This window comes from Sander vitreus, chromosome 8 (assembly GCF_031162955.1).
Source record: "Sander vitreus isolate 19-12246 chromosome 8, sanVit1, whole genome shotgun sequence".
NCBI classification, from domain to species: Eukaryota; Metazoa; Chordata; class Actinopteri; order Perciformes; family Percidae; genus Sander; species Sander vitreus.
Window position 1 is genome coordinate 29,224,974 of NC_135862.1, and position 16,598 is coordinate 29,241,571.

The window sequence follows — 16,598 nt, forward strand, 5'->3', positions numbered from 1 at the left end:
TTCAGTAATCTTATGACCAGAAATATGACCTGTAGCAGACAGGTGATTTTTTTTCTCTCTGTCTGATTCTACCTATTTCTGCATTGTCAGCAGAAACACTGTCACACAGAAGCACAGGTGATGTTCTGTCTCTGGATATTCAGGACTGTCTCTCTTTTGAGTTGCCCTCTGTCTCACTCTTCTGTTCAAGCATGCTGGCGGTCATTTAATAAAATTGGTAATCTTGTCACACTGTTGCACGTGTGTGTGTGTGTGTGTGTGTGTGTGTGTGTGTGTGTTCTTTGATCTGTCTGTCATATGGGCGTACAGCTGTGTGCTGACATGATTACAAAGGCCTGGCCAGATGTGCCGGCCAGCTGTCTATGACACAGACTGTTTTTGTTTATGTGTGTGTGTATGAGCCATACAAGGCAGCATATTGTCCTAATGCCTAGGGCAGGTTCAGAAACACCACCACTTCTCACTCAAGTTTTTTAGTAGCACTGTGGATGTGCTTGTCGTGCCTGTGTGAGTGTGTCTTAGATCTTAAGCAAGAATCCTATTGGCTTCTAACATTGGCTACATTCAGCACTTCCCACTTCACTGACACTTGAGCCCACAAGGGAAATGTTTGTGTGTGTTTGCAATAGAGACGTGGTTGCAGTCCTTATATGGCCATGTAGTTTGGTTAGAGCGAGTGCGTTTGCTACAGAATGAATCAGAGTGCTGTTACATCAGGGGTATGGGCAGGCGGGATGGATCACTTGCAATCCTATTGGAACACACACTTCCGTTTGAGTCTGTGCGTGTGAGAGAGAGAGAGAGAGAGAGAGAGAGAGAGAGAGAGAGAGAGAGAGAGAGAGAGAGAGTGAGAGAGAGAAACATACTCAGATGGCCTACTTTTCAGAAACATAGGGATGTAAGGACTATTATGCAGCAGTGAGTGCGAGTAGTGCAGAGACACGGTGTGAATGAATGGAGAGGATGGACAGAAAAGAGGAAGTTACCTCCATGTACAGTACTCAAGTTAGTACTTTGTCAAATTATTTTATATAAAATATTATTATATACACATCACAGAGAGGAAATGGAGTACTCTGATACTGCTGTTAAATTATTGCAGTTTCATATAGGTAAAAAATAAGAATGTCAATAAGAATCACCATGCATTAAAAAGGAAAGGACATGTCTGTTTTGTATTTTTCGTCTAGGCACGGCCAGATTAACCTGTTAGGGTGCACGGGGCAGCAATTTGCTGTTAAACCCATATTGACCTTACCGTGCACGGCAGCTAGATCATCGTGATATCACAAGATCACGAGAGAATCGCTTTTGTGTCCACAAAACCAGCGGTTTGGACCAATTTAGTACCTGTGAGGAGCTACTGGCAGCTACGGGGCATGGTTCAAGTGTGTGTGACGGCTGCGATTGTTTGTTCAAAACAGCAATGGCGGACGTGATAGAGAGATGGTTCATCCAATCACCTGCCAACATTTTTGCGAAAGTGCCTTTCCAAACGGAAAAGTGACTTCACTGGTCTCCGTCGAAGTATATGGCGTCACTGTGTCCATTTCTTTTACTGTCTATGATGGGGAGTGAGATTGGTTAGGGTAAGAATAGCAGGATAAGCCAATCAGTGGCCAAGTAAGGATGAGTAGGGCGGGACATTCCTAGCCATCCTAGGAAACGCAAATGTGCGTCTCATGCACTGCATGGGAGATCCGGAAGGTCCCATAGAAAAGCTCAGGTAAGCAGCTGTGCGCTGCTCTTTAATGGAGGTGAGGCGGTAAACCAGATGTACATTTGCCAAACCAGCCACTCCTCCTCCTTGAGGTCTTGTAAAACCTAAAAGCACTGTTTGAAGACACTTATGATAAAGCATAAGTCTCACCTTTGTGTCGCTTGTCCAAATTTTCATCTTCTTCGCCTCATTGTGGTGTGCCAAGCCGTAATGGGGTTATTACTGCCACCCTGAGGCCAGATTTATGTTTTATCGGTTTTACAAGATTACGCGCCCACACTAACGGCCGAATACCTGATCCTTACGCCTGGCAGAGATAATAATCCCCACCCCCAAGAAATCAACTACCATGCACACAATGTCAGGCTGAATAAATGAAGTGTAATGAAATTGCAATTTAGTCTGATTATCAGGCTGCAACAAAAAAAAGGGCCACAACATGAGCCATAATGCATAGCTGATATTGAAATTACCAAAAGCCAAGTGATACAATGCAAACCTGGGGGTTTTGTTGCCTTTGAATGTCTGGGGGCCCTGCGGCAGTTGCCCATTTTTAGTTTGTTTGGTAATCAAGCTTTGGATCCGGCAACTGTCGAGATAAGACTTTTGTTTCCCTTCTGTGCAATGCAAGATGGTAGTTAGCTCTTGAGTTAGTGACCACTGATTGTACACTACACTTTGGAATACATTGTGGGATAATTTTAGTAGTGATGGCCGGACAGCTAGCTGCTCACTTAGTAGTCTCACTTTGCCAAACCTTCCTCCACATCGCTGTGGTGGAGGTTCTTGCTAGTCCACACAACATTCTAGGATGCTCTGGTTTATTGGCATTTCTTTAAACCAATCACAATTGTCATGGGCGGCGCTATGCACGTTTAAAATTCCAACACAAAGAAAGCGGAAGGTACCTGATATCCGGCTGAAAAGAGTGAAATCTGGCACAATTTCTGGCGGCAACAGATATAGACTACTGACTTAGTGACCTGTATCTGCACTCTGTAAGGCTATTTTTCATCTAAGGGACCGGTATTTATGGAATAGACCACTGGAGGAAAATAGGGGAGGGTCATGTCTTTTTATTTTTTGCTGAGGGCAGGGTCATCCGACATTTTTTATTCATGAAAAGAATTCAAAATTTCGGAGTTTGCTGGGGGGGCAGGAGGAGCTCTGCCCCCCTGGTGGCTCAAACAGGTAATTGCATTGTTTAAAAAATGAGTGGAATAATTACATCTGGCATGACCAGATATTTTATAAATATTTTAAATAACACAAAACAACTAAATGGTGATAGGCAATACATCTGATTTCATATACTGCTTTAGTAAAAAAAAAAAATTACCTGGCTGACGATGGGAGCAGCAGGACGCAAAAAACGAAAGTTACTGTTGCACTAGTCTGGACATCTTGCCGTGCCAACCTTGCAATAAAGGTTTCCTAAATGCCATGTATATAAATGTGATGTCAGCTTACTAATTGATTGCGGGTTTTGTGTAGATTTGGACTTTTATACGTTTATTCCACTTTGTTTAAACGGCGAAGTGGAGAGGCCTCGTTCACCTGTTTGGAGCTGGCTGGTGAATGCGACGCTCGTATAGGCCTTGCTGGATACATCGTATCATTTACCTTTTTGTGGATCTACTGATCGCTGTGGATTACTTTTTTTCCTGTGTCATTGGATTACGGCAAAATACGGATCTTTTTTCCCAACGTGTCTTAACGTTTTATGGTGTGACTGCGCTTCGTTTCTGCGTTTGGAGAGGCATCTCAACAGACTGTAGGTCCAACACTGATTGTTCACCGTTACATTTTAGTTGAATTTAAGCGTCTGTCTATTGCGTTCCAAAACAGCCGTGCCGCGATTGGATTTTATAAGGGAGAATTGTTAAATTGTTACAATGTAACTTAAAATCTGCTTTAAAAATAAACATATGTATTTTGGAATATAATGTTCAGCTTCGGCAGTTTTACCTATGTGCTAAAATATACAATGACGAAGCCTAGAGACAAGTCCATAGCAACCAGTGTTGAATTGGTTATATCCCAGTGTCCTTTGCTGAACGGTCTCAATGTTTTATTGTTTTATTTCATGTGAATACTAGTTTACTAGAGGAGTAACTTAGTATTTGAAGTAATGCAGTAATGCATGAAGTGTGCATTTAGTTTCCATGCTTATTGTGTGTCCACAACAATGTTAGTGAGTAAATCTACTAAAATGGCCACCACACCATAACAGAGGAGTGGGATGTATAAGATGAGAATGCAGAGGTTAACTCCTGTATGTCAGGGACGTAAAAGTTAAATGGCATCTGTACTTCTTTGCTAAGTGCAAAATTGCACGCAAGGGCAGGGTCGTGCCTCTTTATCAAATCATTTTCGAGGGTCATAGGAAAATTATTACAGATGAGTGGAGGGTCAAGTCTTTTTAGGTTAGAGGCCACAAAACTCCTCCGGTGGCACCTTAATTAAATAACGAACAGTCCCTAAGATTTCTGTTGTTGTAGTCATCCTGTGTATCCTATGCAGCACCAATTTTTAAATCCTGATAAATAAGCAGACCACAGCTACTACAGAGAAAATATTTATGTAGAATTGTTATTGGTAATTGTTCTCCTTTCTCATTAGGAACATTTCAAGGCCAGTGGGTTGGTGGGATGCGGCATGGCTACGGAGTTCGCCAGAGTGTCCCATACGGCATGGCGGCCGTCATCCGCTCCCCACTCCGTACTTCCATAAACTCTCTCCGCTCCGGTTCGGAGCACAGCAATGGTACAGCTCTGCTGGACCGGACCGGGGCGGTGGTTCCTGGTCCTCCTCCTGTTCCTGGCACTTTGACCACCAGCGTCTCCATGTGCAGCACGGGCAGCAGCGGCAGCAGCCCCGCTGTGTCTCGGGGAGGTTTTGTGCTGACAGCACACAGCGAGGCTGAGCTGCTGAAAGGGAAGAGAAAAGGCGGGCTGTTCCGGAGGTCCATCCTGTCTGGGCTCAAGCTGAGGAAGTCCGAGTCAAGAAGCTCCCTGGCCTCCCAGAGGTCCAAACAGAGCTCGTTCAGGAGCGAGGCTGGGATGAGTACTGTGTCCTCTGCTGCATCTGATATCAACTCCACTATCAGGTAATAACAGGAGTAGATGAAGGGGGTGGGGTGTGCAAGCGTTACTGCAGGTCACATAGAGGTATGGTTAGGTTTTCCAACAGAAAAGTTGTTTAGCCTGGTGGCAAGTGTCTTTTTTATTTATTTTTACGAGGGCCTGGCTTGGGCCAAACACAGACTAATGGCAGCATCAAGGTAGCGCCCCATAGTTTCTGTGATAACAGAATTATGGATGGAATCACGAAATTAAGAATTTAAAAAGCTATAAGACAGATTCCATATGGCCCTACATACATATTTCAAAATATGACTACGTCTTAGTTTCCAACCGTTTTAAAAACATCTTAAAATATATTAAAAATAATTCCCAGTGGCTTAGGCCTGGTGGAGGGCAACTTAGGCCCAGTGGGCCACCAGACTTGCAATCCACTGGGGAAAACACTGATGGTCTACTAGTTAGTGACTAGGTTCTCTTCAAACTGAAGGTATAGAAGAAAATCACAAGGATACAATGAAAGTCTTGGTTTATATTGCAACCTAGTACCCTAGGAATTACATCCATATTGGAAAATGTCACACCTTACAGTTTATGTCCAATGCCAACATTCAGTGCCAATTCAGGAAGTGCATTGAGTCTGACTTTGATGCAAGACTTGGGAGTTTGAGGCCCATCACAAACCAATGATTAATGCCTGGCTTTTTACTAGCTGTAACTATGATCTTTCCCAAACTAATTTTCATGCACAGCTTATGTTGGATGTGAGAATTTAAAAAATGCTGGCATTGAAACTAATCAAGGTTTTTGCTGAATTGTCCAACATTGAGGTTGTTGTCTGCCAATAAAGTTGTGTATTGTTTTTTTTATTATTTTTGGGCATTTTTAGGCCTTTATTTGACAGGACAGCTGAAGACATGAAAGGGGAGAAATTACATGCAGCAAAGGGCCACAGGTCGGAGTTGAACCTGGGCCCGCTCTGTATATGGGTTCCCGCTCTACCAACTGAGCTTTCTGGGTGCCCGAAGTTGTGTATTGTTCTACACAACATAGCTTTGTCACATACTATGTTAAATGTACACACTTTTTCTGTTAAGTCAAAAATGTTTCCTGGTTTATCTTTTTCTTTGCATTAATCTAATTTTGGGGGCACCCACCAAACAATTCCACAAGCCCCCCAGTATCCCGTTTCATGCAGAAACATGTCAAATTAATTTTCATGCCATTTCATGGAAACATTAAATCATACATACTGTACTTGACTTGACCGCATTACATGGTGGTGGCACGGAATGTGTGAAAACTCTGTGTGGCCACCACGGAAAACAATGCCAATGTAAAGTCAATGAGAAGATGACGTAGCATTAAAAGCGACTACGGTAGCGAGTAGTATGAAAGCCTGAAAATCCGCATAGGGAGGTTGATTATAGAGTGCGGATCGGGCCACATTTTTCTGTGCGAGCCCGGCCCGCGTCCAACAGAGCAGTAATCGAACCCAACCCGAGCCCGACAGGCATTAAGATATTTATGTCTGAGCCCGACCCGAGCCCAACGGAGAAAGGCAATTTCTCATTTTTTTTCTCATACTAATGACATATGTACGTTTGTTTGTGTGGAAAGCCCGCTTTTATTAAGCAATTTTAGGAAGGCATTCGGAAATGTCAACAGATGAGCGCATCAGCGCACACGGGGCAACAAGTGCATGTTAACACAGGCGCGCACAAGAGGCCCAATCATATCGCGCTAATGTGACCGAGCCCGACCCAAACCGAACATCATTTCTAAATATCTGTCCGAACCCGTCCCAGCCCGTCGGGTCCCGTTCTTCTTTTCCTAAACTCAACCGTCCCGTTCTTTTCCCGCGTTCCGTTATTGTTTTCCTAAACCCAACCGTCCCGTTCTTCTTATCCTCGTTGTTGTCCCGCGTGTCATGGAAACGTAAGCCCACCCACAACCTTTTCCTTAACTTAAGGGGCCGTGTTCATTTCACGGAATTCTTCTGTGGGTCCATCACAGGATTTTTTGCGATTCCGTGAAACTGCCACCGATTTTGAGTTAAGGGGCCGTGTTCATTTCACGGAATTCTGTGAGATCAGGTTGGCTGGGTACTTTAGAAATGAAAAAGGAAAGGCTGTTTCATTCATAGTGTGATGAATCAATTGTGTACCATTGGAAACACTAAAATTCCAAGTACACTGGATTGAGGTGGCTTATTTTTAAAGGAACCAATTACTAGAGGACAAGAGTCAGCAGCTCTTAACCTTGTTTGTTGGCAAAGTGGCTGTCAGCAGCTTATCAGGTCTGATTAATTATTGGCAAGGCTGATAAGGAGAGAAACCTCTAGGTTCCCCCTCCCCCATTCTACAGCTGTAAACATGTACAAAAAAGCCTCTGAGGGCTCATGTATGTATGCAAGATCAAATAGAACATTTCTACTTCATTTGTAATGTATTGCAATTAATCAATTACTGTTAGATTAGCTGTGTTAGATATTCTTATCATTTTACCATATTATAGCAATATTTATTATGCTGGGCCTGTAAAAACATACTAACGGGAAGTAGAGATCTAATTAATGGGCCAGAGGAAACAAGATCATGTGAATCCTAGTTGAGCAAGACACTGTTGTTGGTTCAACAATGGTTCAACATTTTGGTGAATGACATTACTTTCTTTCTTTCTTTCTGTCCAAGTGACGAATGATATTGATCTCATGTCTGTGTACTAAGTATGTAGACTTGAGTGAGGACATTGTTAGCCTAGCTTAGCATAAAGACTGTAAACAGGAAGAAACAGTGAGCCTGGCTCTGTCCACAATCCTTTATAAACTTAAGCTAAACTTAAAACTAAATTATATAATAATTAAAAAAAAACGTTTGCGCTAAGATCATTGGTCAACCTGTTGCACACTCCTTTCAAACAATCCACAAGAAGAGCATGCTCAGACTTGCTAACGGCATCTCTTCTGACTCCACCATGAATGGTTGAATAAATTATGAATACCAACTTCTGCCTTCTAACAGGTGATTTAGAGTCCCTTCGTTTAGATACAATGGGCTTAAGAACTCTATTCTTGTAAAGAAAAACCGACCATGCCTGGCAACCCACGCTGTAGCTGGTGATGCTGCACAGAAGTGCCGAGCGGATGGATAAACCTGTTCGACAACAAATAGCTTCACATGTAACTCCCCCTAAATCATTTTCATCATTTAATTTATCTTTGTGTACAAATTAAACAACCAAGATGAGTACTTTAGAGGTAGTGGTTGGTTTATTTTTAAAAATTTTGGACAGAGTCAGGCTAGCTGTTTTCCCCTGCTTCCAGTTTTTATACTAAGCTAAGCTAACCACTTCCTGACTCCAGCTTTATGCTGCGTTCCATATACCTCGAAAGTCGGACTTTGGGACTGGGAATGGCATCACACCCAAGTTGACCACGTTCTAGTAACAATTAGGAAAACCATTATTTTGAGTGGGGTCGAGAATCTGTAGCCAGGTTAGCCATTGTTAGCAATAACAGTTGATAATAACACACTATGCGGTATTTTGCACGCACAAACACCGTAGCAAAGCTGGACAGTACTGTGTGTACGAATGATTTAAAGTGCTCATATTATGCTTTTTGGCTTTTTCCCTTTCCTTTATTGTGTTAAATATCTTTTTTGTGCATGTAATATGTTTACAAAGTGAAAAAGCCCAAAGTCCACCCCAAAGGGACTTACCATCTCCAACAGAAAACACTGTTCACAAACTGCTCCACACAGCTCTATTGTAGTCCAACCTTTAGTTCCGTGACGAATGTGCATCACTTTGTACCACACGTTATAATGCTCGCCTAGCTGCTAGCGTGGCACGCCCTCATACTCTGCAAGTGCTGACCTAGGTACTGCGCATGTGCAACTCCCAACAAAAATTTAACAGAAGTGAGATGTCTCACTCTGTAGCTAAAACAGAGAGCTCAACACACAGGGTGAAAAGAGGAGCTGCAGCAATGTGCAGTACAACAAAAATATGGTGTTTTCTGAAAATTAAACCATGTAAACCTATTCTGATATAACCTCTAAATACAATTATTAACCTGAAAATTAGCATAATATAAGCACTTTAATGAGACACAAATAAGACAGAAGTATATTCAGCTTTCACTACTGTTGGTGAGGTTTTCCTGACTTTCCGAGTCTGAAATTTGACTTCAGGAGGTGTTCCTGCTAAAATGTCCAACTGCAAACTCCGACTTCATTGCCATTGTCACGCTACGGTATCATAGCTTACCTGCTAGCTAAACATGTTTTGTTCTCAAAGTTATATAGTATTTAGGATTATTGATTGAACACACTTGTCAAACCAATGTAACCTTTCACCTTTCCAGTCTTGGAGATGCAGATGTAGAGTTGGCTGTCGCAGACGACGATGTGGACGCCACGGCAACAGAGACCTACTGCGGGGAGTGGAAGAACGACAAGCGGACAGGATTCGGTGTGAGTCGGCGGTCTGACGGGCTGCAGTACGAGGGGGAGTGGCTTAGCAACAAACGCCACGGCTATGGCTGCACCACGTTTCCCGATGGCACAAAAGAGGAAGGGAAGTACAAACAGAACATCTTGGTGAGCGGCAAAAGGAAGAACCTGATTCCCCTCCGGGCCAGTAAGATCAGAGAGAAGGTGGACCGAGCCGTGGAGGGAGCACAGAAAGCAGCCGACATCGCCCAACAGAAGGCTGAGATCGCCTTGTCCAGGTAATGGCTCAATGCTGTTTTGTAGATGAGTTGTATGTCTGTCTTTCTTGGGTTTGTCATTTACCTCCATTCCTTAGGTTAAAGTAAAAGGCCAGAAGCAAAAGAAAAGCTAGTTCATCAGGGCCGATTCTAGCCTGCTATATAAGGGTGGGCTGGTAGAAATAATAGTTGGGCAACTTGGGCGGTTGGTAGCACAGTGGTTAGAGAAGTGCATTAGTGGCCCAACAGTTGCCAGCCATCAGGCCCTAGTGAAATGGCGCTAACATTTGACCTAATCCCAGCCGGCCTGGCAACCCAAAGGCATAGGATTTAGTTCAAAATATGTGGGGAGGCATATAACATGGGGGGTCAGGGGGTCCTCCCCCAGAAAAATTTGAGCATTAAACACTTAATTTCCTGCATTCTGGTGAATTTTCATGCACCTATTTCCAATTTTTTATGCATAAATTCATGCTGGAAATGTCTTTATTTATGTAAAGGAAAACACAGAGGACAGTTTAAATTATAAAAACATAATGAAATATAATGAAGTAAGGCTCTCAGGCATTCTGTGTTTTTTAAATATTTATTCTCCTGTAGATTAACTTTTCTCATTTAATGTTATCTCTGCTGAGTCAATACACACAGGCATAATTTACTCCCCTCCTGGTCCCGTAGTTCATGGCTAATGTATGATCTAAATTGACAAGTCCCTGAAAAACTATTTTCTCATTAGCTTTTTACAATGAGGTATGGCAACACATTCTCATTCCCATCGCGTAAAATACGGACGCTAGGGCATGTGCCTTTGGCGTTGTTATTGATGCAAAAGGTCTCCTTTAGCGTCATATCTAAACACGCTTGTTCGAGACTCTTGGCGTCACTTTTGAAGCTTTGGGTCAGGACGTACGTTTAACTGACATGCGGCAAGAGAAGGGGACAGTTAGGTTTGGGAAAAGATCATGGGCGGGGTTATAAAATGTACATTTCAGTGACACACAGGACAACAAAGGAACACAGACCCCGGACTCCTGGGTGAAAGTGCTGTGTTGTTTGACCCATCCACCACCCCAACCAAACTCCCTAGGCATTCATACTACTCGCTACTGTTGTTGCTCATAATAATTGGGCATTTTAGGCCTTTATTTTTATAGGACAGATGAAGACATTAAAGGTAAAGGGGAGAGAGAGGGGGACTGACATGCAGCAAAGGGCTGAGGGTCAGAGTCGAACCCGTGGCCGCTGCATCGAAAAGTAAACCTCTATATATGGATGCAGACTCTACCAGGTGAGCTACCCAGGCACCCAGTACTGAATCATCTTAAAGGGTGTTCCATACAGATGCTGAAGGGTGCTTTTGGCGTCATATCCGATGCTGAGAGCCAGTGCCCAAGTGTCCTTATTTGACGAGTTGGGAATGAGAACGGGTTGGGGATGGGGTCCTATATGAGCACAACCATTTCTGCCAAAGTTAGACTGATTTTCTTTTTCACATTAGAGATTTCTCTTGTGTTTTTTTCTCTTCTTACTGGTTTTAATCAGTAACCTGTTTTTAGCAGTGGAGACGGAGAGCCTGGCTTAGCTGTGATACACAGTACGTTACTTCCGCATTAAAAGGTTTAGCAAAAGACAACGAAAGACACAGGAACAATCCTTTTTTTTATTTTTTTTTTTTATTAAAGATGATTTTTTGGGCATTTTTAGGCCTTTATTCAACAGGACAGCTGAAGACATAAAATGGGAGAGAGAGGGGGAATGAGGGGCCACAGGTTGAAGCTGAACCTGGTCCCGCTGCGTCGAGGAGTAAGCCTATATATGGGCGCCCGCTCTACCAACTGAGCTATCCGGGTGCCCAGACAGGAACAATCATATGATTCTTTTGCCAATAAATGGCTGCTGAGCCATTCCCTTTAATGAACAGTATTCATATAGACCTAACCAAGGAAAAACAAAGCATCGAGCGGCGTACAGACACTTCCCTAAACCTTGTGTCATTCAGAGACCAGAGACCCAAACGGGGCTCTGAGTCTGTCAGAAGGTCTGAGATCTACCGTATCAGCAGAGCAATCACGTAATGCACAGCAGGCTATGGTGCAGGTGGATTATTTTCTGAAATATAGTGACTATTATAACTTTATTTTTCTCAAAATATCACGACTCCTCCAAATCTCAGGGAGCACAGATATATTTTGAGTGTGCACAAAAATTGAACATGAGCAGAAATCTTGCTCAAACTTAACAATATTACAGTCCGTGGGGTTTATTAATAAATTAAAATGAATTAATGTATCATTGAGGTGAATAATTGTCATATGCACATCAAAGGAGGTTACTTCCCCAACAAAAGACGCAAAAGAGGAGGGAAGAGTAAATCATGCCTAGTCTACATGTGTGCTGACTCAGATATAATTAGAAAAGTCGATCTACAGGAGAATAAATAGATGAAAGCAATACAGAATGCCTGAGAGCCTCACTGCTAAATATTCCATTATGTTTTTATATTTGGATTGTAATCTATGTTTCCCTTTACATAAATATATTTCCAGCATAAATTGATTCAAGAAAAAGGTAGAAATAGGTTTATAAAAATTCACCAGAATGCAGGAAATGAAGTGTTTAATGCTCAACATTTTCTGGGGGAGGACACCTAGACCCCCGCATCATTACTCACCATAGTAATAGATAGATAGAATGTCACTCTTGCCTGTCTTCAATTTGAGAGCCCTTTCTCTTTCTTTGTATTTTACCAGTGTCCACCCCCATACTGATGACTCCATCTGTCTGAGTCATTAGGGGAGGGTTGGCTCTACATGTAAACACTTGGATGGCCCAATTCCGCATTATAATTGAGATCAATGACAGATTAAGAACAGGATTAAGGTTAAAGTGGAAGTAGGGTTAAGGAGGTTGTGGTACAAGTGAAACAGCTAGCGAAGCGAGACCGTCAGGAGCTGTTAAGACTCTGATGAAGCTGCTCACCTGAATGGAAATGAGAGCCTGCTCTCACTATAACTCTGCTCATCAAACTAAAACATCAAGCACAGCTGGGGTCATGATGTTAATGAGCGTGCCCTGACCTTGTTTACAGCAGCTAGAAACTTTGGGACAGGAATATAAGGCAACAATGTTTTTCAGCTCAGGACTTAGAAATTAACTAGATATCCTAGGAACTGTAGTCATGGATACACATCAATACTCTTGTCATGTGGGGAACCATCAGAAGTAGGCCCATGACCCATTTTGGTCCCAGACCTTGTTTCAAGGGACCCAGTTAGAGGGCCATGAATACAGTAATTCTGTGGCAGTACTTGCTGTCCAAACTTCTTTTTTTAAACATCATTTGTAGATTGGGGTTGTGCAGTGACGGCAACGTTTGGATAAGAAAATGTAACAACTGTTAAGGTGAACAATTTGGATAATGACTTCAATCCAGGGATACAAGCAAGCAATTTGGCTTCACATGAATCCCATTCCACAGTGAAATTTATATTAACTAAAAGAGTGTTTGCCAGAGCCAGTTCTGAAAAGTAATACTAAAGGTCACAAGTAAAATGTCTATTTTAGATTCCCCATGGCTGTAGGCCTATTGGTATAAACAGTATTTCCCTGATACCATAGCAACAGACTTGAGTATTTAAAAATGTGACTTGATATGATGTATTTTAACACATAGTTAAGAAAAAGGTAGAAAGTTAGAAAACCATGCTTGTGAATAGACGGTTGTTGGTTTTTGGCTGGACCAGAGGACAAGCCCTACAAACTCAAAACTCTGTCCCTCTGTCACTGAGTGATGAAGTTCCACCATTGGCTCGAGTGAGTGTGATGACGTCAGTGTTGGTGTTTCCCCATTGGCCATTGCCCTTTCAAAATGTATTTGTGCCACATAGGCTTTTACCTCCAATATCGCCCATGCACAGGCAGAGTAGGCTACATGCTGATGAATGGCACGCGCGTGTGGAACAAGTAGGCCTATGTCATTTAAATAAATAATCACAAACAGCATTGACACAAGGCTATTTCTAAATAAATATAGTGGATGGGCAGGTTTTGATATTTCATCATATAAAAATTGAGGGGAATTGAAACTCCAGGAGAACAGCAAATCAAAAAGGTTGGCAAGCAGTGGATGCATATTTGATCATTTATTAGCTAGATCGATAAGTGTGTTTTCTTGCAAGATTTGCTTGCGGAAAAAATAGATGACACACCTAAACAATCCAGCCCAGTCTCATGGCAGTTCGTGAAATGGTTACGTTATTGAATCTATTGATTCGTGAACAGGACACGATTATGTTATTTCTTTTGTGTGGTGATTGCTGAATTTTATCCATCCATCCATCTTCTTCATCCGCTTATCCGGGGTCGGGTCGCGGGGGTAGCAGCTCCAGCAGGGGACCCCAAACTTCCCTTTCCGGGCCACATTAACCAGCTCCGACTGGGGGATCCCCAGGCGTTCCCAGGCCAGGTTAGAGATATAATCCCTCCACCTAGTCCTGGGTCTCCCCGAGGCCTCCTCCCAGCTGGACGTGCCTGGAACACCTCCCTAGGGAGGCGCCAGGGGCATCCTTACCAGATGCCCGAACCACCTCAACTGGCTCCTTTCGACGCAAAGGAGCAGCGGCTCTACTCCGAGCTCCTCACGGATAACTGAGCTTCTCACCCTATCTCTAAGGGAGACGCCAGCTACCTCCTGAGGAAACCCCATTTCGTGCCGCTTGTACCCTGGATCTTGTTCTTTCGGTCATGATGATTACGAATTTTAATTTAATGTATTTAAATGGGAAGCATATTTCATTATCGCAGCAAGCTAACGGTAGGGAGTAGTATGACAATCAGAAATTTCGCATAGGTAGGTTGGTTGGGGTGGTGGATGGGTCAAACAATACCTGACTTTCACCCCAGAGAGCCGGGATCGCGTCCGGCGCGTTGCAGTTCCTTTCCGTGTTATTCTCTTCCTAACCACAATCGTCCCATTGTTGTCGGCGTGTCCTGCGTGTGACGGTTCCTTTCCCCGTATCTTCTTTTCCTAACCTCAACCGTGCCGTTGTTGTGGCATTTCATGTCCCCGTTGTTGCGTGCCACAGAGACCACGGATCGTGTCCCTGCGCCCGGGGATCGCTTCCCTGTGTGGCGGTCCGTCTCCGTTGTTGTCACCGCTGTGTGGCGTTGAATTTCCCCATTGTGGCCGTGTGTGGCGTTTATTTTCCCCGTTGTTGCGTCCCCCATATTGTCGCCGGCGTGTGTCGTTTATTTTCCCTGTTGTGGCATTTAATTTCCCCGTTGTTGCGTCCCACAGAGCAGCCCAGTGTCATGGCAGTTCGTGAAATGTTAATTTTCGAAAATCGTGACCTGTACACGAAATAAACGAGAAAATCGTAACCTGTACACGAATCAATAAATCAAAATAACGTGACTATTTCACGAACTGGCGTGAGACCAGGTTGCGCAATCGTTGCAACAGCCCAATTGCTTAATGTGGGCAACCAAAGGAAGCAGGCAGTGCTACTAGGGTTTGACATAGTCTTGTTTTGCAGGATAAATTTGGGTGGGGAAAGTGAAAGAGTACTAGTGCTTGGTATCAGAAAATACATGAAGTTCAGTACACATAGTATTAACAGTGAAAATGTAGAACTTGTACATCCCTAAAAATATGTATTTAAAGAAATAGTTTGACATTTGGGGAAATAAACTACACTTTCTTGCTGAGAGTTCGATGAAGAAAATGATACAACATTCATATCTGTACACTGAATATGAAGCTACAGCCAGTATGCAATTAGCTTAGCCTAGCTTAAAGACTGAAAGCAGCGGGAAACGGCTTGCTCTGCTCTGTCACATCCGAAGCTCACTAGTTAATAGGTTACTTCCTGTTTGTTTGCTCAATCCGAAATGTTTCATGCTAACTGTGTCCCCACTGCTTCCAGTCTAGCCAAGCTAAGCTAAGCTAAACATCTCCTCAATAGCTTCATATTTCACTTAAAGGTATGAAAATGGCGTCAATCTTCTTATCTAACTCTCAGCATGAAAGCACATATGTGTATATCTCAAAATGGCTAACTATTTCTTCAAGGTGCTGGTCATTGGCAGGTTTACCATACAGATTACAGCTTGACAGCAGTTTGTCATGATGGACTTGACTTAAAAACAAAAAGAAAATTACTTGGAATTACTTGCTAACTAAAACCAAATGTTTGATTAGGACTTATAATACAGTGGCAAAAAGTCATTGCATTGTAAAGTAGTCTAGGCTATGTATTTTCTGTTGCTTTGGAAATGAGATCTGCAAGAATTTCTTTCTCCATTTGGGTTTTTTTGTGTGGATATTTGCTACAAAATCAGATATTGCGATTTGCAACCTACAATATATGTGACTTGTATTTGAATGCTCAACAATGGAAAAGAAGCAGATACTGTAACTTAAGTGTAATCCTAGCCTCACATTTTTTGCCTCATGTTGTACAACAGATGTCCAGTCCTGCAAAGAAAAGATATGAGCAACAATTGGGGTAAATGGCTGCAGAGTGAAAGCAGCGGTAGCGAGGTAGTGACAATGAGTTTGTGAGTAAACCGGTTGTCGGAAATGGGTTAGGTTTACTATCCGATGAGCAGTTGACCTTAAAACAGATCAATATTGTTACACACTGACATCATGGTCAATAACTGTAACTTACATGTATCCTTTGTATATGTAGGCCCATATATCTTTGTGTTGCATGTATTCAAGAGTAGATCACCTGTTTTCTGTGTCAAGACTTGGATGGACAAGCTTGTTAAGTAGATAGAAAAAACAAGAGTGTGACTAAGAAATGGTGTGAGATAGAAAAGACACAGATAAAGAGAGTGTAAAAGTGGAAGTTGGAGAGAAAAGGCCAATAAGAAAGCGAATCTGAAAAAGTAAGAGGCAGTGAGAGAAATTTCCGCATTATGCCAACAAAGGCAGGCAGGCTGAGAGAGAGCAGAGAGGCTGAACTAGAGGCAGGCAGGCACGCACGCACGCACACACACACATACACACACACACACACACACACACACACACACACACACACACACACACACACACACACACACAAACACACAC

General features: G+C 42.8%; 1 protein-coding gene across 1 annotated transcript in view; it reads left to right on the forward strand.

Moving 5' to 3' along the window:
- Positions 1–16,598, forward strand: part of jph3b (junctophilin 3b) — a 70,632-nt gene that overhangs the window by 16,338 nt on the left and 37,696 nt on the right. The window contains exons 2-3 of the mRNA XM_078257760.1: positions 4,343–4,829; positions 9,173–9,538. Of these exons, the coding sequence (XP_078113886.1) occupies positions 4,343–4,829; positions 9,173–9,538 (853 nt within the window). The remainder of the gene's footprint in view (positions 1–4,342; positions 4,830–9,172; positions 9,539–16,598) is intronic.